General features: G+C 36.4%; 1 protein-coding gene across 3 annotated transcripts in view; it reads left to right on the forward strand.

Moving 5' to 3' along the window:
- The window catches only part of BABAM2 (BRISC and BRCA1 A complex member 2), a 170366-nt gene that overhangs the window by 8440 nt on the left and 135512 nt on the right, over positions 1-26414 (forward strand). For all 3 annotated transcript variants that reach the window (XM_055726141.1, XM_055726139.1, XM_055726140.1), the window contains exons 3-4: positions 13445-13521; positions 22996-23090. In XM_055726141.1, the coding sequence (XP_055582116.1) occupies positions 13445-13521; positions 22996-23090 (172 nt within the window). The remainder of the gene's footprint in view (positions 1-13444; positions 13522-22995; positions 23091-26414) is intronic.

A 26414-nucleotide genomic window follows, 5' to 3' on the forward strand; every position in this document is an offset into this window, starting at 1 on the left:
GTGTTACAATAGTGAAAAACATACTTGTAGTGGTCATTGCCTTTGAGAACTTCTTATTCCTTACAGCTGTTCATCAGGGTCCATGCCTGAGCCTCAAATTATGCTGCAAGCCTATTCTTACTCAACAAACTTTATTTTTCTTTTTTAAATTACTTTGATGTGTTGCACCATCCAGAATTTCAAAATGAATACAGTGATTTAAAGCTGCATATATTAAGATTTCTTTTTTTTAGATATCCACTCATAACAAAATTTTAGATTTCATACTTGTTTGGTTATAGTTATTCCATATTTATGAGGAGATTAATTGTGGAATTTTTCTATAACTTGTTTGTAATAAACCATGTTGGTATTTTGTTCTTTGCACCTGTCTGATTCTGTATTGATTTCTGTCTCTTTGCTTGTTACTGAGCTGTGTTTACAATTAGTTGTGTTCCTGAAAGAAACCTATCTGAAGAGTGGTCAGAAGAATGTGGTACTATCTGGAGTAGATTGTAATATACAAATTTACAATCAAGCTGTAATAAGTTATTTATAACTTTATTGCCCTGCTTCCTAGTGAGCAGAGATGATTTACTTTTTTGCGTTATCAAGTAGACTGCAATATGCTTTGGTATTTCCCTTTCTTTTGGGCATTTCCCCTTTTAAAGTAAGTATGGATTCTGTGTGCATATTTCATGTAATAAAATTTAACTATGAAATACTATTACAAGACTGTAGTGGTTATTTAAGGCTTTTGCTTGATCTTTTGCTTTTGATTACTTCAAATTGAAACATTCTACTTAAGTTACTTGAGGAAAGTTCACATTCCGTCATTCCCATTTATATCTGTAGGCAGGGGATTTAACCTGCAAGTTGTTTATGTATGATGGTTAACAAGTCTGACTCCTGAACGCAATTACTATGAACAGCTGATTTAAAAAATAATTTATGTTCTAAGTAAAATCTATACTTGAAAGGATGTGGCAGTTTTTAGGAGAGGTATGGTCTTATAAGTCCATTACTTCTGTATTGGGTAAGCCATAAACTATTACTTATGCACGGAGTAGGTAGTTTCATTCCAGCTTCGGATGATAAATATATTTCTTCACTACAAAGAATCTTGTCACTAGTAGGTTGTTGTTGTCACTCAAGCAAAATTTAACAGGCTGAAGCGCTGATGCAGTGCAAGAGAGTTGTCACTATGTAGCAGCACTTGGAACTTCAAACAAGTTTTCCTGTGCTGGTCTAAAAAGACAACTGTCTCCACCATCATGCTCTCCTGCGTTTGTTTCTGAATGTTGAAAAAACAAAGGCTAAATGTCTGTCTGATAAAGATCTAAATGTAATGTATACATTTGTTAATAGTTTTGTAAATATTCTCCACAGTTTGGTAATTATTTTTTTTTACACTATTTTTAAACAAGGTCCTTGAAGTTGTTCAGGAGGAAAGAGTGTTTGTCAATTTCAAGTGCTATGAGTAAAGAAAGGCTTTTAAAAAGTAAAATAGTATTAGGTATATTTTATGTATATATTAGATATATAGATATAGTATTAGATAATTACAGTAACTTGGGCTGTAGTTTGAAAGACTACCTATGTTTTCCTAAGAGTTGTTCATTTTAAATACTGCACAGTATGTCTTTGTTGGTATTTTTAGACTGGGATGGTGAGTGACTTCCTTTTTTCTGACCTTGAAAAAAGCTGAGTGTAATGTCTATGGGTTTTATGCTTTATTAAAAATGAAAAGAAACTATTTGATGCAGATGTTAACTGTATCTTTTCTGATTTGTTTAGACAGAGCTTCGCATGATGTAGTACTAATATATGTGCCAAATGCAGTTGGAAAGATGTACCTTAGGAAGGGATTTAAATGTATGTTTTGGCTATCTGTACCGTGGTAACTCACTGAACACTTCTTGAAAGCCAGAGCCTACGCTGATGTATTTTAGGTCCTTGTGCAGGATGTTCTGCCATTGTAACAGATGTCTGTCTTATTTGCATTGTGCATCGCTGCAGGAGAAAAAAAATCCAAGACTCTATTTTTTTTCTTGTAAAGATAATTAAAAATCTAATAATTGCGTACCTGGTCCGATTTCTCCTCCTTTTCCAAACCCTTGCATCAGACAGATGCAGCGTTTGTTTAATGTAAGCTGGATGGATTTCTAGCATACCATGCATTTTGGATACGTATTACATTTCACCAGAAGCTGAGAATAACTGGCTTTTAATTTTTTGTTCTTCTGCTGAGTATAGAAGAACATATTCCCAGATAGCTGGCTGGTAAATTTTCTGCCTTATGTATGCAATTATACTTCATGTATGCCTCTCTCGTATGCATATACACATACATGGCATAACATTAAATAGCTAATGTATACTTGTAATGAAGCTGAAACAAATTATTATGATTTTTGCTTTAGCCTGTTTGTTGCAGGCATTGTGTGATCAGTTTAAGGGCTTGAAAAAGCATAGGAAATGATTAGAGGGTCAATCTTGACAGACCAGTGTGCAACAGTGTTGAAGATCTGATTCTGCCATGTTTATATTGCAGCCAACAGAAATCAATGGGAATACTTCTGTAAACTATTTCTGTGAGTCAGTGATCATAAAGGAAGCAAACCTTTAATTTTTGAAAACAGAATCTGTAATCTGTTTTCTAACTACACATTCATTCTCTAACAGTGTGGGAAATCAAAAACAGGCCTCTTCGTATAATGTATTGATTCCTATGTAAGCCTGCATAAAAAATTTCAAAGGGAGGTTTCATTGTCGTAAGACTCTCTTGTTACATAGGTTGGCACCTCTCTATTGCTGCCCTTTTAAATGCACCCTTATAAATGCTTTGGGATCTCTTGAGCCATCAGTCATGGTGCTCTTCTGACTAATGGAGAAATTAATTTTTCTGACTGTGGGTAGCCTCTGTCCAGCACTGAATTTGCAGTATGGGTTTAATATCTCAAATCCGACTGGAAACAGAATAACCACACCAATGCAATGCTATACCTGAGAGTTTTAATCTGTTTCTTGAGATGCTTAGCTTAGGTATTGTTTTGGCACTACACAGCACAATGTAGACATACCATGAAGCAACCGTTATCTACCCGGAAGTGAGCATCTGAAAAGAATGCTTAGAGCTGTATGTATAACTGAACCGTTCCATTTGCTTTTGAAATTGATGTTCTTATTGAAGATACTGAATTCAGTCCTTGAGGTAAAGGTAAACCTCCTAAGTAATCCACAGAAAAGTGAAAGTTTATGAAAGGAAACATATTTATTTAGTCTTTCCTGAGGGAAGAGAATTGCTGTGTCTGAGGCAAACTACTCCACAGTGTAGGCCACGGGTTCTTTTCTTTGTGATCTGTGGTATATGGCTGAAAGAACAAAATTAGACCACTAGGACTGTGTATTTTTATTATTGTAAGATAAAAGAATCCCAATGAATTTGAGTTAAAGGAAATTGCAGAATTCCGTTATGGAGAAGAGGCCAAAAAAGCCAAATATAAAACCCTCTAAAATGATATTTTCCTAAAAAAAACCCCACACCTCGGATTCCTATACATCACTGAAATAATATTTTTAAACCAAAAATATGACAGAGTGCTTGTTGCTCTCTTTTGCATGGTCAGTTCTTTATTCAATAGAAAAACTTGTTTGAATTGTTTTTGTTTGTAGTTAGGGTTACCAGTGACCTTTCAAATTGTTTCCCACTTTACATTTTTTCTTTCTCTTTTCTACATCATCTTCCTCTAGAATGTTGGTTTCAACCGCTTGAGTAAAAGTTGATTTACCATTTGTTGTGCACTTGAGCCATGGATATTTTTTTTTGTTTTTGTTGGGGGTGAATAATGCAATGTTTCGTGTTCTTTGTTAAGAATTATCCTGTAATGATAATTTTTTTTTGAACTAACAGATAGTTGACTATCTGTTCTGCTCTTCAGGCTGCCATAAATCTTAGTCATAAGACTTAACTTAAACTCTGTAAAAGTGGTATGATTTCAGGCCAACTGCAAACCATTTGCAGATGGTGAAGACACTTAAAAGGAATAATTGCCTTGGAGATTTCAGGTGGTATTATATCTTCCATATGACTTTTAATGTTTTAGTTTGAACCTGTTTCACATGGGCAAAATTCAGTTTTATTAGATTGATGCAGGAGGGAGGAGAACTTGAGGGTATAGGTGAGGGGTTGGAAGTAGCAAAAAGACAGGTCAAGGCATTTGCGGTAGGTTGGAGACTCAAAACTTAGAAGAGCTCTGGGTAAACTGGGATCTCTTTTCTCTGGGATCAAAAGGTGACTCTGCTCATAAGTAGTCTTGTCCTTGCAGGAGGTCCTACTTGTCCTGTGAGGCTGCTGAGAGATGAGCCAGGGCTAGCTTCTACTGTGGTGCTGGGAGAAAACAGTAAACTGGATTGTGAGGGCAAGAACAAGCATTTGCAGGGGAGAAGAGTATTTTTTGACTGTCACCAAGAAAAGGGTACATGGAACTGCTTTCTTTAGTTATAGTTAGATGTGACCGTGGGAAGGGTGATGGCTACTTTTCTGATTTATGGTATGGCCAATAAATAGCGTTAGCACAGTTGAGGTGGCTGTGAACAGTGGGAATGTAAGAATGAGAAGTCAGGCAAAGACAAGGAGAGGTGAGAGGTTCTTGAGCCAGAATTCCTGGGGAAAATGTAACATGCTTGTGTTCTGCGGGTGTGGTTCCACAGGGTGATCTGTTGTATTTTTGTATTTGATTGTATATGATTAGGATTTTCCTGTCTTTTTAGTCTATTCCATATCTTTAATGTTGTAATTAATCTAAAATAATGCTAGAAATAGGAGAACTGCTCATATTTTTGCTTGGCTGGCATCTTTTGATAGGCTTTCTGCTGTGCCTCCTGTTCTGTAGTATTTTATATGAATATATACAATTTGAAGTTACCCTTACGCATGTATGTGCAACTGAAAGCTATGGAGTGATGATCAAAATGTGGTGATCCTTGTTTGGTCTAACTTTCATATCCAAAGAACTGAATTCATGGTCATATTAACATAAACTTCCTCTGAGAGTTTATAAGATTAGGAAATCAAATAATTAGAAATCCTTAACCAGAAAGCTCTAAAAATCTGCCATTAGAAAAGAACTTTAAAGGAAACTGTGAAAAGACCTGGAATCACTGGACCCCTCCTAATATTGTTTAGTTAGTTAAAGGGGGAAAATATATAAACATGGACTATGCTTTTAGTCTTTATGTTTTTCTCCTGATACCAATTAATTTCATTTTCCAATAAACTAAATGGTTCTATGGTGTGAAATAAATTACTTGGAAAACAAGTTGGGGGGTCTTTGTGGCTACTACAGGCAGTATTGGAGCAATGCTAAATGACTTTAGAGCTTATGTTTATAATAGGTTAGCTTTTGTGACTTTCTGTATGAATATGCTCTTTGTGAACACCAAAAGGTTCTGAAATTCCAGGTGGTAGACTGTAATTTCATACTTGGTGAAGAATGGCTCTTTTAGAGTAATCTAAAAGTAAAGTTGCTCCTTGTTTGATTTTTTTTTTTTCTTTAGAAATCGAATTAAAATTAGTGAACAGTAGAGGTAGAATATGAGAGATTATTACTTTCTAACTTGTTACAAAGTAATACATAATCAAATGGCAATTGTGAAAATATGAAACAGGACTTTGATGGAAGGGGAAGGAGAAGAAGTAAATCCAAAGGATGCATCTGCCACTCCCTCATACTCTTCTTGAAAACTTTACTTAGGAGTTCCAAGGATTTGGGGTGCAGCTGGTCTTACATACAATGAAGTAGTGCCTTTTCCTTGCTGAATGTGTGATGGAATGGTAGTTTATGATAATGTGAATTCACTAGTTCATTTATCAAAGCATAGTCTACTGGAGTGTGCATTATGAGTGTTATCCCATTGCAGTTGTCTTGTTTCTGTTATTTTTTTCAGTCACTCCTTCATTAAAATTTACCTTTTCTGTCTGTTTTATTCTTCTGGGGAGTATGTGCACCATGTGTAGTTTTTAAAGAGAACTTACAGGCAGTTACCAGAGTATAAAAGATCTTACTTACAAAGGTAATCTGTTCGATTATAAAAGATGTTTTCTAAAGTGTATTTGTAAAGCATGTTTTGTTGAAAACTTTCCTTTTTCAATTAATGATTTTTCTTAATTTGTATCATAACTAGCTCTTTGAGACCCAATAATAATGAGCTCCCACCCCAAACTGTAGGAGTTTTACAAATGGAAACTTTTGAGGTAGTCTGTTCTTCAGAGATTTTCTTTCAAGTACACTTGTAAGTATGTAGGATGTGGTGCTGGTTTGCAGCTCTGTCTTCATGTTCCTTTTTTTGGTGGCCCTTTCCAACCTGTCCTGCTGTGGTGACTGGAAAAGAGCAGTTCTAAAAGCAGCCTTCCTAGGCTAAATGAGCAAAGAGTTTGTGATGCTAAAAAGAAATTCAGTCATGTGGGGCTTGTATGTACTTTCGTTTAATGTAGATGTTCTCTGAAATTATTTCAAAATACATGTATGTATTTTTCCTCTGTTTTCCTTATAGAGGCTGGGCTGAATGTCTGCCTCCAGCAGAAGCAGACATACTTGGTGAGATTGCAGGACACCTGCTACAAGATTGGGGCAGCTTTCCCCACCTGCAACATCTGCTTTGGCAAACTCATTCGTATTAACTAAATCTACATTTTCTGTTAAAATACAGCTGCTATATTTATTTTACTAATGACAGTAGTCATTAGATGCTCTTGTTTCTTGCTCTTGTATCTTGTTTCTAGTGAAAGCAGGTTACTGGTAGCTGATTTAATTTTAAATAATTATTTGAACTTCAGTTTTTACAAGATGGATATCTCTGTCTATGGGTGCAGGGATCGTTTTCCTAGCATATGTGTTCTGCCTAGCATCCCACTCCTTTCCTAAAGTTCCAATTAGTATGATGAACTTCATACAAGAAAACATAAATATGTACCTAAAGGCAAATCAGCACTTACAGTACATGAAGGTGCTGTTGGGAATATGGTTGACATATCTAGAGACACCTTGGAATTTATACTATATAATACCACTTTATGTATTATTTTTGTTATATTACAATATATATTATGTAAATACCGTAAATACCGTTATACAATAACTATAGATTGAAATGTTGCAACTATGGAATATCATCTATACTAAGAGGATTCAAAAACTTCATCATCATCATCCATATTACAAAGACTACTTTTGATATTGTAGTTTAATTTTATACTGAGTTTGAAGAAACCAGCTAGGGTCCAAATGAGTTTTATGAAAACAGCAGGTTTATCTATTGGAAAGTTCTTCGGGATAATCATCAATTGGTTTTCAGATGTTAATATTTTAATTAAAGTATGTGTGTAAGTAGCAATCACTAACTGGATTTTTATTTCCCAAAAGAAGTAGTGTGTATCTTTATCTTTCAAGTCCAAGTCCCTCTCACTTGTGTGTAATACATATGTCTGTATAATGAAGGGGAACTGAAGATCAAAACTGGTTGACTAGACTATCTCTCCCATTTCAAATTTTGCCTGATTGACAGAATTTTGGTTGGATCTGTCGGTTTTCAGCAGCATCTGCTCAGTACAGTACTCTTCTTGTGTATTTGCAGGCCTCTGGGAGCCTGTAAAGCTTTGTGCACTGTTGCAAGGAGCTGCAGTATGATACAGGTTTTCACCATCAGTGTCAGCTCTCTAAAATGTTGTTTTCACCACTTTTCTGTTTCCTAATCCTTGCAAAAGAACTGTTACCCACTGGCCTGTTTTCCACTCTTGTCCTGCTCCGTGCACTTTAATTATTCTTAATGCCTCTGTAGATGACTTACCCATCTGTTGTGAGTTCTGCAATTAATTCTTAATTAAATGGGATTAAATACTGTGTCTCCAAGGAATGCTGGAGCATATTTCTATCTAAAAAATGGGAGGAAAGAAGAGTCTAAAGGCATCGACAAGGGCTGTTCTACTTGAGTTTAAGTTAAGGTGGTTTTCTTAGCAAATGCCACAATATGAGTTTTTGGGTGGAGTTTTGAGTTTTCTACCTCTTATTAGTAACAGGGGATTTACCTGTCTTTGCCTCTGAATTATATTTAATGCTTGCTGACCAAACCTTCAGCCTCTAACCCCCTGACTGAATCGTGTCTCATAATTTTTAAAATAATACTGATGTTTGTAGTGTCTCGTATTATGAAAAGGAACTTGACTCCTTTTTCCCTAACAGTATCTTTATATGACATATATAGGACCAATTAGAAACATATACTAGGTGTAAGAGCTGGGAAGGCTTGGGAATACAACCAGTGATCACAATTTACTTTGTTGTGTTGCCCTTTTTATTTGTGTGTGTGTTGTTTTTTAGCAGTGTTCTCCGTCAGGGTGTCTCTAATGCTGTGCGGAGCTTTCTTGGCTTTTACATTGACAGTGTGGTGCACAAAAACCAGTTGTTATCCAAAAAGTACTAATCCTCAAGAACACTGTGTGTGGCAACCTAGGCATCATGAGATTAAAGAAGCTTTTGCATCTTTGGCTATTAAGGTTAGGCAGTCTTAATATTAAGTTCCTGAAATTATAGAGGCTAAAATTCTTAGTTTAATTTTTGTTTGCTCTTCTACAGTAAAATTCACTGATGATTTGTCTTCAGATAGTATAAGGTGATAAAGCTTCTATATGATCTAAGAAGGAAGAATGACTAAATGCATTCCATACTACTTTTAATAAAGAATTTTGATAGTCATCAAATAAATATGACAGGAATGTTGGGGCATACACCTTTACCACAGATTAGAAAAGAAATAAAAAGGACATTGTATATTTTTCAGTAGAGCTACTGTACTTCTGTTGACATTTCTGAATGTTTGCTATGGATTTAGATGGTTCTAAGCAGTAGATTTTTAGGAGTGGTATAAAAAAATGAGCCTTAGACTGGAATTTTGGGATATAAACACGTGAGGTTGGAGGGAATGTTGGTGGTTTTGAGTTTCATTTTAAAATTCTTTGGATAGAATAACCCTCATCTCTTGACTTTAAGGATTAAGGTGGTAAATGCTTGAGCTCTTGTTTCATTGTGGCCTCTTCAACTGGCACAGAACTTATTTTTGGATAAGATCTTACCAGAGCCCAAATAATTTAAAACTGCTTGTCCTGGGAATACTTTCAAGTGATGGTTGTAGAAGACTAGTTGGTAGGAAAACAGTGTTGAAATCTAGGGCTATCACAGGCCTCCTTATCATCATGGCTTCAGTCCTATAAAATATCAAAGTGGCTTAGAAGGAAGGGGATATTTATTTTTTAGTCTAAACAAAACAGAAGAAGAGTGAATTCAACAGAATAGTAATTTCCAAATACATTGGTAAAGAGAAAACCTTGATGTTAAGCTCACTAGAACTGCCTTTCTAGAGGCTTTTAGAATACTCTGGGAAGGAGGATTAATTTTACAGAAAAATACCGTCTACTATACCTATACTTAGAAGCTAATGCATTATTCCAAGCAGCAAAACTAAGTGACTTGCCTGTTGTGGGTTTTGTAGGTTTTGGGATTTTTTTTGTTGTTGGGTTTCTTCCTGACTTTTTCTCTTCGATAACATTTCCTGTTTCCTGTTGTGGCTGGTAAAGAATCTGAACACTTATAACTAAGTATCTGTTGCTGACCATGACTTTTTCATTGAATAATAACTGGTTTAGTTTGTGTGGTTTATTTACTGTGAAGGAAACTTTTTTTCCAACAAGTCACACGCAATCCCAACTGTAAGATACATCAAACACTCAACAAAGGAAATGTTCTACCTGTCTCCTACTTGGAATACATATTTCATACGGCTGAAATGTATCTGAAGTTTAATCTGCTGTTTTTGCTCAAGGAACTTAGCTAAAATCTGCTGAGAAAGAGAAGAGTTCATATTCAGCTATGGTTTCTTGCATACTCAATTCCATATGCCAGATTCCAACTGTAGGTCTCAGTGCAGCTCATTTAAATAGGGCAGCATGAATTTAAGTGATACATTCAAGGATATTCCTTTGTCCCAGAAACTCATCAAGTTGATGATTCTTTGATGTTTTAGTAGGGAAACCATTGTGGCACATCTTGTGGTATAGCATTAATCACCTTATGTAGAGTAATTCATACCACTGCTCCGAGTGTCAGAGCATTAATTCTTGCTTCCCTGGCTTTCTTACATAAAATATTGACTATTTAGATGAAGATATGCAAACCAGTGTAATATTTCTCCATGAATAAAGAGGTGCAGATCATTTATCAGGAGCTAGAGTCAGCTTCAGAAATTAACTTTCAACACTGGGTATTACTGTTCTGACAATTCTCTGTGAAGGTAGGACAACAAATAATCTTTAAAAGACCTTGTTACTAGTCGTTACATTTCAGTGTGACTTTTGTGTGGACCATGTTAAGTAAAAGGATCAGCAAATGGAAAATGTTATGTTTTAGAGAAGATAGAGGCCAGGCTTCTGGGTTGGGCCCCTTTGTAATTATGAGAGGTTCTGTATGTTAAGGAAACTCAAGCAGGAGATGATGTCCATAGCCAGGGCATTATCTGTGGCTTTCCATTGAAATAAGGATGTGCATAGACTGCTAAGTATACCAAAGTTTGATTTGCCTTAGGAGTTTGGTCTTTTACTGTTTATACTACGAAGTAACTGCCTCCTTTCAAATGGACATATGAAAGATTTTTGCTCAGTTGCTCAGCCTATTGAAGTTATTGAAAGCTCTTGTGCAGCCTAGCCAGAGTAATTTGGCAAAAAGACCCACAAAAACCTGACTGGGAATACTGTCACTTTCCATCACTTCTAGACCAGTAAGATTAAAAACATCTCTAGTGAAGTATAATAATTTAGGAAAAGTACTTAGTATTGCTTTTAGGGACATTTACCATTAGATCAGCCTTTTATTTTTCATGTTAAAGAGTATTTATGCTTTCCCTAAGTATTTCCAAATTGCCCATTCTGCTAAAAGAAAAGATTGTAGAGTATATGCAGGATCAGAAATTTTTGTGTCTGTTGAATAGCTAGCAACAGTGTTATTTTCATGGTATTTGAGAAATGTGCCTGAGACTGTGACCTGTGATACCTTGACAGAAACTTCCACTGAATATTAACTGATGCTGTGGAGATAGTTTGGAACTTGCAAAGGATTTTTTGTGTGTTGCTTTTTTTTCTGTGCTTCATAGAATTGGCCTTATGTAATGTATGCCTTAGAAATTACTTGAAAGTAGATAATCATATCTATAGCTGTTAAGTTCATCGACAGCTATTAAAACACCCTACCATGGGTACTCCTTTTTTGCTGTTCTCACCTACTAAAAAATCGTATTTTCTTGTTTCTCAAAGTGATTTTTATTTTTATTCTCAATGAGGGTGGTGATGCTTACTGTTCTTGCTAAGCCCTACCTAGATGTAACTAAAAAAGTAGTAATACAGATCATTAAAACATTTTTCAGCTCTGGTTCTGTGATTCAGCATGCTGCATTCCCTTTCGTGTTGGCATCATTGGCAGGTTTAATAAACATAATTTAATAACATCCATCATGAGTCTTTCAGTGAAATGCGAAGTAGTATTCTACCAGAAGAAAACCCAGTCCATGCATTCTTCCTGGACAAAGCAAGATGTGAACTAATCTTTTTTGAAACTTGCTTTCTAGTCAGCACTGCACACATCTGATAGTATTTCTATCTAAATTATGTTTCTGTAGATTGTTTTGCATGGTGCGCTCACAAGACATCGCAGAAACCTTTCTGAAGTGAAGATAGGGCATCTGTTGCTTCCCTTTCATTGGCAAGGCCAGTTATCTAATTTCTGTGATGATACTGGAAGAATGTAGTGTATTCCTGTTGAATCTATGTAGGCTGTTAATTGCTACTATGTTAGATTCTAGGTGCATATAAGTGGTTTGCTTATGTTTTCTAGTATTTTTGTGGAAACTTCATTTGAAGTTAATTGATCTGTAGTTCTGTGGCTGCTTCTTTTTGATAAAGCTAGATGTGGGCACAAATTTGATTAAATAGTAAATGTAGCTCACTGAATAAAACCAGTGCATGTGGTTTCCTTAACATGCAAGTGTAATGAGAAAAAAGACCATAGAGCCAGTGTCTGAGAAAAATGGTTTTCTGAAGCTTGTTGAGTATGGTAGTGAGAATTAACATTGCGCCACTTGCCCTGATGCCTCTTCTGTGGTAAGACAGTTACTGTGTTGTTTCTGGTAAGGTAGGATCAGAATTTTTGTACTTTCTGGCCTACCCATCTTTTTGCTTTTTGCTCTGTATGAGTCCCCATAAACATGTCTTTTGTTTCATTATATTGTCAGTGGTTTGTATGTGAGCTTTACCAGTGATCTGATATATGAGCTTAGGCAACTTATTTTACCTTTGTGTACCTCCTTTTCACTGTTTTTGTCTAGAGTTGTCCAGTTTAGCTTTGAGCTTTAAGTGGCTTGCAACAAACTTAGCTCTTGTGCTGGAGCTATAAACAGTTCTCAATTATATAAGGTTGGCAAGAAGACTTCTGGGTTATCAGAATCCCCAGATACTGAAAGCGATGAACTGCTAAGGGCTTCCAGTATTTTTGCTACTGGGACCTGCTATATGCCTACCAGCCCACAGTGGTGAGAACTCCAGGGACCATTCCTGAAACAATTTGTGCTGATGTTTCTTCTTTTGCAGCTGAGATTTGTGGTTCTTTGTTATGCAAAGATTTTGGTACACGACTTGAAAGGTATGAAAAGGTTTGTCATCTGTGGCGTAGACATGAAGGTTGTTCAGTAACATTTGTGTTCATAAAGTGCCTGCTCAACACTGTGAGACCCAACTGCTGTTGTAGTGTTCCACATATACAGGAGATACGGAATAGTCACAGATCATGAATGTACATGCTTAGTTGTCGTAGTGTCAAATACCTGATTCTGAAACCTGCTCACCTGAAAGCTTACTGTGAGACTTTTACACAAGGGAGAAATTAAAGATTAAAATAGGTAAAAATGACTGAATGTTGGTGTATTAAAACTAAGATTCATCCCAGATATCTGGATGGCAGGGATAGGGAGCATATAACCATGTTACTGTGGCATAGATAGAGAGTTGTGACCTGCAAAATTGTATACAAGTAGAGAATTTAATGGCTTTGACTGACTATATGGTATTATTCTAATAACGCTCTCGAACCAGGACATCTTGGTGTATGTATTTTATTGTGTTAAAAAGAGAAAGAAGATAATTGGCAGAGATTGTAATGTTTTTTATGCTGTTAGAACTGCTGATCAAAAGAGAATGGGCCTCCTGCATCTTTCCCACCTTTTCTTCTTTACCAGAATTGTAAGGATGAGTGTTTCTAATATTCACAACATATTTACTATGTCAGTTATTTGTACCCTGTAGAATAATGTTAGTGTTTGCTACCATCTGTAACTGCTTAGGACATTCTTCTCTTGTCTTCATTTTTAGCTGTACATCCTTGACCCCTGGACCTAGCTGTGATCGGTTTAAACTACATATCCCTTATGCTGGAGAAACACTCAAATGTAAGTTAAAACTATTGCTGTTGCATCTTGGCCTTTCTTTCTGTTCTGTATTGCGTTACATTTTCCAATGTGTCTAATTTTATGAGTTTTGAGATACCTGTGTGTGTTTTTTCTTAAAGCTTCAGCTCTAAGAACATGCAACTGTAATAATATCTAATTTTTTAAGATAAGATTGCGGCCTTCCTTGATATTACCAATTTGAAAACATGAGTCCTGAAAGCCGAGTCACCTCCCCCCCAGTATTTATAATAAAGTGTTATGAAAAAACAATCTTATGACCATTTTTAGACTCACTTATGATTTGTATATGCTTTTTGTTGTTTCTTTCTTTCTCTTTTAGGAAGAATTCTTTATTAAGCTCCCATAAAAGAAGTCAGTCTGTTATTTTGTTAGGCATCTCTAAACAACTAAACATTAACTGGTGTAATTGACAGATTAAAGAAACATGACTGGTTTTTTCTGATTTAGTGGTTAAATCCTCCTTACCCTTGGAGGATCTGTAGATAGCTGTCTCATTTGCCCACTTTTCAATTAGTCTGTGTTTTGTTGCGAAGGATTAGAATAAAATTTGCTTTTGTATGTTTTTAGAAGGTAAAAAACCAGTTTTCTAAGCACCTGAGTTGCTGAAAAATGGTAAAGTCATGTTGGTTTTTATTTCTTAACAAATATGAAATATGAGAGAGGATGAAGAATTTCAGGTGAACTAAATTTCAAAGCCTGGCAATTTTAGATTTAGGGCAGCACTGGTGAGACCACATCTGGAGTGCTGTGTCCAGTTCTAATCTACTAAGTACCAGAAAGGCATGGAGATACTGAAATGTGTCCAGAAAAAGACCACAAGGATGCTTGAGGGACTGGAGCATCTGTTGTACAAGGAGAGGCCAAGAGAGCTGGGGCTTCTCAAGAAGAGAAGGCTCAGGGCAAATCTTATCAATGTGTATAAATACCTGATGGGGGAGTGAAGATACAAGAGCCAGGCTTTTCTTAGCAATACTCACTGAAGGAAATAGTCGCGAACTGCAATACAGAAGATTCCATTTGAATGTAATTAAAAAGCCTCTTTTGCAAGGATGGTCAAAGAGTGGAACAGGTTGCGCTCAGAGCTTGTATATCTCCGTCATTACAGACGTCCAAAACCCAACTGGACATGACCCTTAGCAATGTGCTCTTGCTGACCCTGCTCTGAGCTGAGGGACTGCACTAGGCAGTCTCCAGAGGCGCTGTCCAGCCTCAGGTGTCCTGTGAGTCTGTGAAAATAAGCTGAGTTGGAGGAGCAAGTACTTCATGTCAACAGAAATGGTGAATATTTAAAACACCGCTTTGATGCAGTCTAAATGGATACTATCGTACAAGTGATACAGCTCTCTGTGATGTTTTGAATATTAAGAATGTTGTTCTGTTCCTTCTGTAGTAGTTTTTCTTGTCATGTAGTGCACTGGAAGCCCTTCTCCTTTATGAACAGAAATCACCACATTTAAACTTCTTATCACTGGAAGTACATTAAAGCTTCCATTTGGCCCCTATAAGAAAAGTTGTATTTTCATGAAATTGTTCTGGAAGTTTGCTCATGTGCCTGAGAGAGGAGCTAGGCTCATGTATCAGTCTATGATGACTATTTTATCTATTCTAGAAGTGTGAAATCATGGCTCAAGAAGCTTTCTAATTGTTCTTTTCCAAAGACAAAAAATGGAGTAAGTCCTAGCTAGCAATTATTTTAAGAAAAAAAAGGGGAAAAGGATGTGGCTCTGCATTTATTCAGAATTTTTAGTAAGTAATGGCCAACTGCTCTACCAGGTAGAATGTTTGTTCTTATTTAAATTTTTATCTTTTAAAAAATGTGATACTATATAGCAAACTCAACATGTTGAGTCTTGATATGTCGTGCAATGTGTAGTAGATTCTGCTTGAGGCTTGTTAGCTGACTGTGATCAAGATGCAGTGAAAAGAAGCTTAATTGGATGACGTTGCTTTAGAGATAGTATCAGATTTTCTGTGGGACTGTAGTAACTCTCTACAGGGCCCTATTAGCACGTCCTGAGAGCTTTAAGTCTTTACTTGTTTTTAAGTGGAGGCAGAAATTGTTCCTGATTCATAAAGGAAAATAAATAGATTAAAATGCCCATGTGCAAGGATATAGGCGTACAGACTATACTAACATTCTAAATGTCCTGTTAAAGTAGCTAGAATGTTAAAGTACCTAGAAATATGATTATGGACTGTGCATTATATTTCAATATTGAGAAACCAAGTTTCCTACCCCCCCCAGTTCTTATATTTTGAATATCACAAAAGTGGTTAAACAAAACAATTATAATGTTATTCACAAAACTCAAAACACATCTTAACCGTGCTGTATATTTTAACATGACCAAGTGAAGGTGGTGTAAACAAGTGTATCTTTTCCACAGGTACCTAATAATAGCAGTGAGTTCAAGTAATAGTCCTCCACATTTCAGCGTTACATATTTGAAAATGCTGTGAATTATTCAGTCTCACAGCATGTGGAATATTGATGTAAGCAGATTCAATAAAGCTTTAATAATTTTGGTTTTAGAACTGTAATGATGGCAGGGGAAGACAGCCATGGTGTGCAACCAGAGATTTGTAGATACTTTGTTGTAGGCTGTTGCTAGATATGTTATCTTTCAAGGGCAGAATATTTCTGCAAAGGAAAGTTGCGAAATCTGCCAGAATACAAAGATTGGCTGAAAATGTTCAGGATCTCTAGAGTATGGTCTTCATTATGTGGTACCAAATACAGGCTGAAGTGTGTAGTTCCTTTGCGGTTTATGTTACATCCTCTTTGCAACAGATCAGATCTTTGCATATCATCAATCATAACCGCTGCCACTGCACAAATGCCCTAGTATGAATCCTCATGTGTTGAAAACTGTTGGTATGCTGCTTTAGGGAAGTATAAATGCATAGTCACAGTCTGTTTTCCAAAAGACCAGAAAGTTCACAGTTGCTTGAAAAAGGAAAGGAGAAGGTGTACTTGCAGGCAAAACAGTGACTGACTACCTGTAGTGTGAAATAATTGTTTTGTTAGCTTTGGTAAGATCAAACATCTTTGGAGTTAAGAATGGCTTGTTGGTTATTTAATATATTTTCTTGAGATCCAGTTAGCTATTTCATTGTTTTTTTCAGACGTCATGCTCACCTTACTCAGAGCTGCTGGAACGTTACACTAAACAGCTGTTACTCAGTTTCAGCCAGGAGCCTTGGAGACTTTGGAGATACCCACAGTTTTGTACCGGAGAAAATGTTGTGTCAGTGTTAAATTAGTTTTTCATACCTGTTGTCTTCCATCACACTCCAGAAGTTTTCCAGTGATGCTTTCAGAGAGACTTTTACTTTATTTTCTTCTGTTAGGGAGACAATAAATTTTGAGTGTTTATGGCCAGAATGGTTAGAAAACTTGAGCCTACTCTTGCTAGACTGTCAATTAAAATCTGAGACAACCATATTTTATTAGTTCATCCAGCACTTGACATTGTGGTGTTAAACTTAGTGCTTTTCTTCATATCTGAATTTTTCAAAGCTCCTAATAGGAGTTTTAACTCCAGGAAGACTGTCTGTAATATCCTGTTAGAGGTTGAATCTGTGTTCCAGGGACAAAGCTGATTTTAAGTGGTATGCAGAACTTTCCTTTATTTCTAACTGGACAACTGTATCTGCTGTGTAAAGTTCAGTATTCTTTCTGGAGAAGTAATTGTGCATTTTGAGATTAAATGTTTTGTAACTCTTGGAGAGAGCAGCTCCTTGCTAAAACATCAAGGCAGATGTCACAGGAGAAATTGTCAGCATAAGCAGAGTTATAAGCTGTAATAGTCTTTATTGAATAATATTAATATTTAAAATACACCGTTAAGAATCAGTTCCGTGGTCATTGAAATTTTATTCCAGCAAACCTTGGAATCTCTTTGTTTTGGTTTTCTTTTTTCACTCAAGCTTTCACTGCTGCTTGCTACTAAGCCTGACTTTTTATTTTATTTTAGATTTATTTTTTTTATTTTATTATGCCTGTGCTCTTCACATTTTCTTTTTCAGGCACTGATGCCTGCCTCCCTCTCTGTCCTTGAGTGCTGTCATCTGGAATTTCACGGTGACTAAACAATGTGTTGCCCTTGCAATGCTACTGTTCTCTGTGGCCTCTTGAACTCTAGTATTTTCATCTTCTGTCTGATTTTCACTGGTTTTATGTGAATTATTACAGCTCTGGATTCTACTGCCACCACTTTGGTTTCCTTGATCCCAAAGTACATTTCTTTTGTCTTGTTTGAAGCTTAGTTTTTCTCTTCTTCCTTCTGATTCTGTTTCTTAGTTTCTTACTGATTTTAGTTATAGTACTTAAAGGAGGAAATCACAGTTTTGCTGCCTAAGTAGTCTTAATAATATTGTCCGTAATATACTGTACAGAATTTCATCTGCTCTATTCCTGTGATGGAACTCTTTCAGTAAGTTCATTTAGTCTTCCTGTGGCTTTCTACTTTAAGGAGGTAATTAAAAATAAACCAAATGATAAATGCAGAGAAGAGCTGGACCTCCTTTTAAAAGCTGCTTTGCAAATCTATTTGCTAAACACTTGTTTATTGTGCCGATAAACAATTATAAAAATGATTTAAAAAGTTATTGTAAGATTTTTAGATTCACAAAACTAGGTTGCTGCAATGCATGAGTCTGTCTTCTGTGCACCATTAGGTTATTTTGCACAGGCTGTGGTTCAGTTGAGGCTCTTACAGGGAATACTTTTTCGTTGCTGTAATTTAGATTGTACTTGGGTGATAATCATTACGTGTATGGTAAGGATCCTTTTGCCCAGTCATGCGAAGTACCAAAGATTTTTCAGCGCAATGTTTCTAACGTTTGGCTGAGTCTTGCTTTACATGGGCGGAGTAATTAATCTTCTTCCTTTGGTAATCTGTTCATTATCCAATGAATGTGCCTAATGGGAAACGCTGAGAGAGGGTCTAATAATTTTATTATATTATTACTTCTTCAAATAAGAAATTTACAACAGTATTTTCCCCTTTTAAATAATCGCTTCCCTCTCACTTTGGTTGTGTTCTTTTGACACTTTTCCTTGGATGTTCTGGACTTCCCTCAAACTTTTTGCAGGTGTAAGTCTAAAATAGTTTGTTTCTGCATCAAGAGAAGTGACCTTACAAGTATCTATGTGCAAGTGTAGACTTAGAGATTTAGAAGATTTTAGGTTAGGCTTCCACATTGGTAATAACATAGTGCCTTCCTACTTGGCCCTTTCCTTCTTTCTGCTGTATGGGCTGCAGTTACTGGTTATGGTCCAGTCTCTTTGTATATATTTGTCCTTCACTTTTGCCTGTCCTTTTCTCACCTACCCAGTGTCTCTTGTTTGTTGTAACTTCTCCAGTGTTGCTTGTATTTAATTTCTACCAGCATCTTATCCCCTCTTGTATTATCTGTTGATCTTTGTCCTCTTCAATTCTAGTACCAAAATTTCTGAGAAGGCAGTTGCCTGGCTACAGAAGTGCAAGTGATGAAGATTGACCTGCTGCGTTCTTGTTCAGCTTGGTGTCCAGCTCATTTACTTTTACTCTGTTTGCCCACAGATTTGCCCACTTTACAACAGAACCTAATTTCTTTTGCTGTACCCACTTTTACACCTCTTCCCCCCCACACCTCCAGCAGCATTTTTCAGTTGAAGTTAAACGAACAAGCAAAACAAAAGCCATGCCTGCAACCCTTTGCCCAAGAACCAAGTAACTGTCCTGCACATCCTTCCTATACCTTTTTTTCTTTTATTGGCAAAATGGGACTTGATTCACTTGCCTAACTATAGGTGTCGAACTCTGAGGTTCCCTAGGGTATCCTGCTTGGCCTTTTCAGCTGCTGACCCAAAGGATCTCTCTGAAAAACCTTGTGTCATAGCTGCCATAAATGTGCCCTGAGGCACCTCAAATGACACTGAACAGCTTAGTTAAACTGAACCAAACTCATGGAGAACAGGTCCTTTGCAGCTTTGCATGTAGTGTAGTAGCTAGGATTTCTTCTGGAGCATCACAGAGGTACAGAGAAGGGTTGGGTTTTTTTAATGCAATCAAATACCTTTTTTCCAAACTGTCTTTTAATAAAGAGATTTCTTTGAGTCTTTAATACTGACTTTTCTGCCTTTCCTGTTCTGATACCTTGATTTGCATGTGAAGTCAGAAATTAAGCTCAAAAGTGTCCCGGCTTCTTGCTACCAGATGTTGTCTCTAACTGTCAGGAATATTTCTGACTTCTGCTAAACAACCTGTAAAAAGTTGAAGCTACACTTGGTTTACTGTATACAGTTATTGTTTATGGTCCGATGAGCAAAGATCCCACAGTATTTCCAGATACCGTTTGAGGGCAGAAGTCCTGCTTCAACAGATGAGTTTGAGGAGCTTCTGAGGTTTGATGATCCTCTTCTACTTGAAAGGCAGCAGCAACACCATAGCAAAAATTGCCATAGAGCGAAAATCTGTAGGGCGGAATCCAGTGACAAGTCACAGGTCTGTGTTTAGTTCGCTTAAATCCTTTCATATTGCTGCCTGCGCTGACTTAGTGTCTTGGTTGCAGATGGTAGTGAATAGCTGGTTATTACTTGACCTGTAAAGACAATTCACAAAGGCTGGTTTAGGTAAGAATTTGTTTATAGAGGGGACTGATCAGTGTTTTTTTTCTACAATTTGTGTAGCTACTAGGAGATAGGTTAGCATTCTGAATAGATGAATAATACAATTCTACTTGCTATCTTTTCCTTGTTAATATTCAACAAGAGCAGTTTATTTTCTCAAAACTGATTCTGCACATAGGATTGGCTGCTCCAACACTGTTCCCTATTATCTGTGAATGTGTTTCATGATCAAGTAGCATTTGGATTTTTTGTTCGTTAAAAGCCAGATGGGTTGATTTCCTTCATATGATGAATTCCATTCAGATTGGTCTTATTCCAGGGTGCAGTGCGCACACATGTTTATTCTACATACTTAGTGCTGATTTAGAAATTCTTGGGGTCAGAAAAAACTGAAGAATATAGATATCCTTTTCAAAAGTTTAGGAAGGTATGTTGCTTCCTAATTTTGCTGCCTTTGGGTAAACAGGGATGTTGATGAATGCTGTGGCACTTTTAGTATATCTTTCAGTACTACCAGATTTACAGTATGGTTAAAAAAAGAAAGAAAAATATCCCAAAAAGGAAGTCATCAGGAGAGGAGAAGCTGTATATAGGGTAGGCCAGTAGAGAGCCACTGTAAGGATTTAAGAAATTTCTCAGTTTCAGAGCTAACGCCTAACTTACTTGCAGTCAACCCTTACCACTTTGTTAGACTTGCTTATGCATTTTGATAGATGAGAAAAGAACAGTGTGTGTGTGTGTTAAAAGAACTAATAGATTTAAGTATTAATATTTCTATCTTTTTGTCTATTGGGAGCATATTAGCTTTTCTTCTGAAATCCTGTGAAGTAAAATATTTCAAAATTTAATGCATTTTGCCTGAGGAGAAAAAAAGGAAGAGAAAGTAATATTCTTGGATAATGAAAAGCAAAAGATGTATAATACTTTTTTTTCCCCTACTAAATTTATCTTTGACTCCATGGCTTTAACTTTATTGAAGTAATTCTAAATTCTGTAGTAGTGTTTAATTGGAAATTTAATCTATTGATATAATTATTGGCTAGTGTATCTACAGAAATGAGATAAATATGGTCTGAGTGCGAAGTTTTTCCTTGCCTTGTTCTTACAATGGAATGGTCAGGTAGGGCTGTGGGATGCCACACAGTTTTCTTTCTCTCAGGAGAATAAAGGCAAACAGAATTGAAACACATGAGGAACTACATATTCATGTGCTGGAGATGCAAGGAAAAGGGTATTTCTTTCATTTAGGTGAGAAGGGGAGGGAATGCACTCTATATTGATTTTTTTTGGTTTTGGTGGTTTTCCTTTCAAAATTATAGTAGTAACCATTCTCAAACTCTAAGCACAACAATTTTGCAGATGGCTTTATTGGTTAAAAATGTTATGGTTTTACCTCAGCACAATTATATTTGGAGAGGGTAAGCCACAGGTAGTATTGTGTAAGTTTTAAATAAAGTAGTTAAAAAACCTGATCTTTCTGCTAGGTCGGGACAGACTGGTGGCTTGTGATTCAAAATATTTAATACCTTATACTTTGTAAGTTCACTGCAGAGACTGGTGTTAATATTTATGTGAAATAAAACCAGATTTGCTGTTGCGTTGGCTATTGTGATTGTTTAAATATCTTTTATTTGAGTCTAAAGAAGCATTTTTTTATTTATGCATCATAGCCCTGCCAGGCAAACTGTTAACTGCAGTTTTAATTTCTCTGGTTTATAGTATTTAATAAGAACAAAACTCAGATTTAGGATTTATTCCCTTAATCTTTAGTCTGATTTGTAATTGTGTATTTTTGCTGAGAACATGTAACTTATGAAAACAGTTCATGCTCGTAGTTGTGCATAGGGCAAAATCTTGGTGCCTAAGCTTTCTAGAGTCAAAGGTGTTACTTTTCCTGTCCTAGTACAGTAAATTAAGTAAGACATAAGAGAAACTATATGTAATGGGAGAGCACAGAGTGGAAAAGTTAGAGCGCCCAAGGGGTCACATGGGTGCATGTCTAACATGGATCAAAAAAGGTTCTTTTGTTCTTTCCTTTTAGTCTTTGGCTTCATGGCAGAAGTGAGACTTACTAGAATAAGATCTGACTGAGGGGATACTTTTTTCCTTTTTAAATATGTGAAAAAATTGTTCTAAGGTCAGATCTTAGCATCTTCAATAGCAGGATGCTGTGTTTAACTGCCAGAATGAAAACCACTGATGATAGAGAAGTACTGTTCTTTCCTAACTGTTTACATTGAAGTAGAAACACCATTTTTAGTTGGTTTGAATATTTTTATTTAAATGTGTGATACTACATTTGTCTTGGCCAGAATTTGGAGTTGAAATGGTTCCTATTAAACTCTCTATTCTTTCTAAGATTTGGGGGTGGCAAGGAGAAGAGGGAGTATGTGCTACTTTTAAAAGCTCCAGTATTTTGAAAATCCGGATCTTAGTAGTTTGCATTTGACTTTAACTTAATATCCAAAACACAGCAATCTAAATGTGGTACTTTTCTTTTTTGTAAACAAGATCACTTCTTTAACTCGGTGTTTTGAGGCAACCCTCAATAGCGTTTGCATTGCCATTTGAGTTATGAAGCAATAATGTATTTCATGTTTCATTGCTTGCAGAGGAGGAAGAAGCTGTGCCTCAGGAATTTGACTTCATCCCCCAAAACATCTGATGCTTATCTTGCTTTTGAATTTTTGTAAAAATTGTATGGATAGCTACATAAAATGTATTTAATGTATATATCAAATTTTGTATTAAAAATGTGTATCATGTGTAGAATATTTTATTCATTTATAAGCATATACGTAAAAGCGCAAACAATGTTTTCATTTATTACTTTTCAGGGGATATAATTTTCAATGCTCACTATCCTGACCTGCCACCAGATTTTATCTTCGGAGAGGATGCTGAATTTTTGCCAGATCCTTCTGCCTTGCATGTAAGCACTTCACTGTTTGAGAATCTTATAACATGCAAAGAGACTTGGCTTTTTTAGAATAGTTTCAGCAATAGGAATTTGCTAACAATGCAGAATAAAGAAAAAAAACACCTTTTATCTCACTGTTATGTGAGTGTAAAGACTTTTTCTTTGAGTGTGATTTAAAGTTGAATCCATAGATGTGTGGTTTTTTGAAAATATTTTAATCAAGACAAGATGACATTTACAATAACTATTCAGAGTATCTTTAAAAGATGTTTATTTAATACCTGACCATCTTAAAAGAGATGTCTTAGCAAATAGGATTGCTCAATTGTGTCTTTAAAAAACATTTGGTCCTAGAAAAAATAGTAAAATTTGGTGTAGTGATGTTGATTTTTCTTTTCCCATGAGGAAAGATAGAATCAGGTTGTATGTTGCTGGAACCACTGTGTCAAAGAAAGCTATCTGCTTGTATGTGTTGGTGTTATAAAGACAAAGCAATGCCCTTTTAAAAGGTGGGAGGTTCAAAAATAAACAATGAGAAAATACCTTTACTTAGTCTTACTACTATGGAAGAAGAAACACCACAACCTGAAACCAAGAATTTTCTTCACTATTCAAAATCAGCCTCAAGTGGTAAATTGTTTGAAGAAGCAAACAATGGTTATGCTTTTACAATACTTCTCTCTCTCTCTGAAGTTACTAGCAGTTACTATAGCCATATTAAGGTATTTTGGAACCCAGAGTGTTTTTCTCTTTTGCTTTTCCTCTCTCTTTGGGCTCTTTTCTGGGTTGACAGTATTGTTTGTCAATAGGATTTGGGCGTATTTTTTCTAGTAAGTATGCAGTGCCTGTGGTTGTGGTGCAGAGTGACACTGTGTCAGAAAAGTGTGCCTTTGCCACAGAGCTCTGCTGTAATTCCTGCTCGGTAACCCACACAGTAGGTCATGATCTTATTTCTTTTTTTTTCTCTCTAAACTTTCAGCTTTTATTAGAAAGTTGACCAAAAATCAATTTATACTTTAAATATATTTCACTTCATAGGCTGCCTGTAAGTGTAATATGGGAGTCACTAGCACAGTCGTGCACCTAAGTGTCTTGTAGGGCCTTGCTAGGGGATGGGCTCTTTGCATAGTCCTCTCCTGCAGCCTCTCTTGTGCTTTATGAGCATGTCTTCAGAGCCCCCCAAAAGTAAGTCACAGGCTGTTCAGTGCTTGGGGTGCAGGTGTCATGGTGGAAGAATGTGAGGCAGTGGCCACAGAGTTGAATATGTCCTTGACATGTGATGTGACAGATGTGTTGGGTTTTAGTTTTAACTTTAGGCCCTTCATATTAAGTTATATTAAGAAACTACACTGTCTTAAAATAAGTGGTTTGATTAATTATTTTTAGCATACCTAACAGAATTTTAAAAAGGTGTATGTCTCATTTCTTTTCTTCCCCCACCTTCCTGTTAAGCTCACAAACTCCTTCGGGAAGGAGGCGTGGTGCTGCTGAATTTTGTGAAGCTTGTTTATAGAGAAGGTTTAATTTATATGACAATGCTAGAATTGTTTCCACACACTTTTATATATCAGTTCTTCTATTTTCCCCTTTTTGTGTTTTGTTTCACAATCTTACAACCTCCTGAGAAGTATTCGTACTAACAATCACTTTCTGCAGGTGATGTTAAAGGAAGAAGAACACTTTTTAATGTACTAGAAAGCTGAAATTAATAACAAATAGCAAATTAGATAATAAATAAAGATAATTTGTGGCATCTTGCAGAAATGCTGTTCAGATGGAGAAGCTTGCTGAGAGTGATATGGTACCATATTTCTCATGTGAAAAGAAGTCCCTAGTAATAGTGATCCACAGGGAAACCTGCAAGGATGAAAACATCCATAATTTTCTTTCATTCTTACATCGTTCATTAATGATGCTACTTTGGGGATTCTTGCTTTTCTTCTGCCTAAGTGCAGACCAAACTTCCCATCCTCTTCATTGGAAAGTAGCTTGACGAGCCGTTTGCTCCTTGATACACAATGAGATATTAAACAGCCTATTTTAAAATTAATTAAAAACAAATGAAAGAAGAACAGCTTTCCTTTGTTCATTATGCCTTGCTATAGTATTCACTATGTAAATGTAACCTTTTTTGATAAGGTCCTTGGTCATTCTCCTGCCTTCCATCCTGGTGTTATCAGAGCATGTTATCTCCACCTTGCAGCTATGGTCTATATGGTGTCATGGTGGACATTTTGCTTTTGCATTTGCCTTATAATGTTCAACATGGTTTGTGGAGTTTTTCTTCAGAATGCTATATTAGCAATAACTTGCTTATTATGCTAAGTATTTCAATAATCCCTTTTTTCCACAGATCTCAGAGCTGTTTAGTGAAGATAATTTTAATTGAATTCTAAGATATTAGCAGCATACTTTAATGTGTTAACATATCTTTCTACTGACTGTAAGTAAAAATAGATTAGCATGTTGAGCATGATTTAACACTCTTGATCTCAAGCAATCTTCAAATACTTTTGATGCAACAGTTCCTGGCAATCCAAACAGAATCAGCCATGCACAAAAGCATGTAGATGGTATTAAATGAGGAGCACAATCTCTTAAGCAATACATTCTGCCAGATCTGTGGGAATTCTGACACTGAGCCTTCCTGTGCTGCTCTCATCTGCCCGAGTGTCTTTCTTTTCCAAGCAGAAATCATCACATGCTGTTACATGGCTTGAGTCAGGCATTATGCTTAGCTTGAAATGGGAACCAGGAACTCCAGATTCCTCAAGCTCATGTGGCTCTAATAGAGGCTGTCAGTAGACCTCCCTAAAGACATTTGAATGGCTGTGCTGCAGATCGCTTCAGTCACTTGCAGCTTCCATGGCTGTAGGCAGACCTTCGAGTCAGGTTTTCATCTAAGCACGGTAACAGGTGTTCAGTTAAGCAGCTGTTAGCCAAACAGCTAAAACAAGATTCCAGAAATACTGCGTCTTAAAAAGTAGATGCTGTAGGTAAAGACTTAATGCTAACTTCACCCCCGCCCCCCCCCAAAGGATTCCTAAATGGTTGGGCCAGTGTTTTAGCAGTGGGGTGATATGTTGGACACTCTTATTATAAGCAGAGCTAATCAACTGCTTTGTTAAATTGGTATTACAATTGCAGAATTCCAAAGTGCTTATTGAAACTCAGCTTTGCTTCTATGTCTTGTGCAAATATTCAAGACACTTCGGTTTGGAACTCTGGTTGAGTCTTAAGTTCAGCACTGCAAAATATATGCTTCATTACGTGACTTACAGAAGTAGTTACTCAGCTGGTTGCAAGGCCTGATTGCGTGCATTCTGATCTTTAGAA

Source organism: Falco cherrug, chromosome 13 (genome assembly GCF_023634085.1).
Source record: "Falco cherrug isolate bFalChe1 chromosome 13, bFalChe1.pri, whole genome shotgun sequence".
NCBI lineage: Eukaryota > Metazoa > Chordata > Aves > Falconiformes > Falconidae > Falco > Falco cherrug.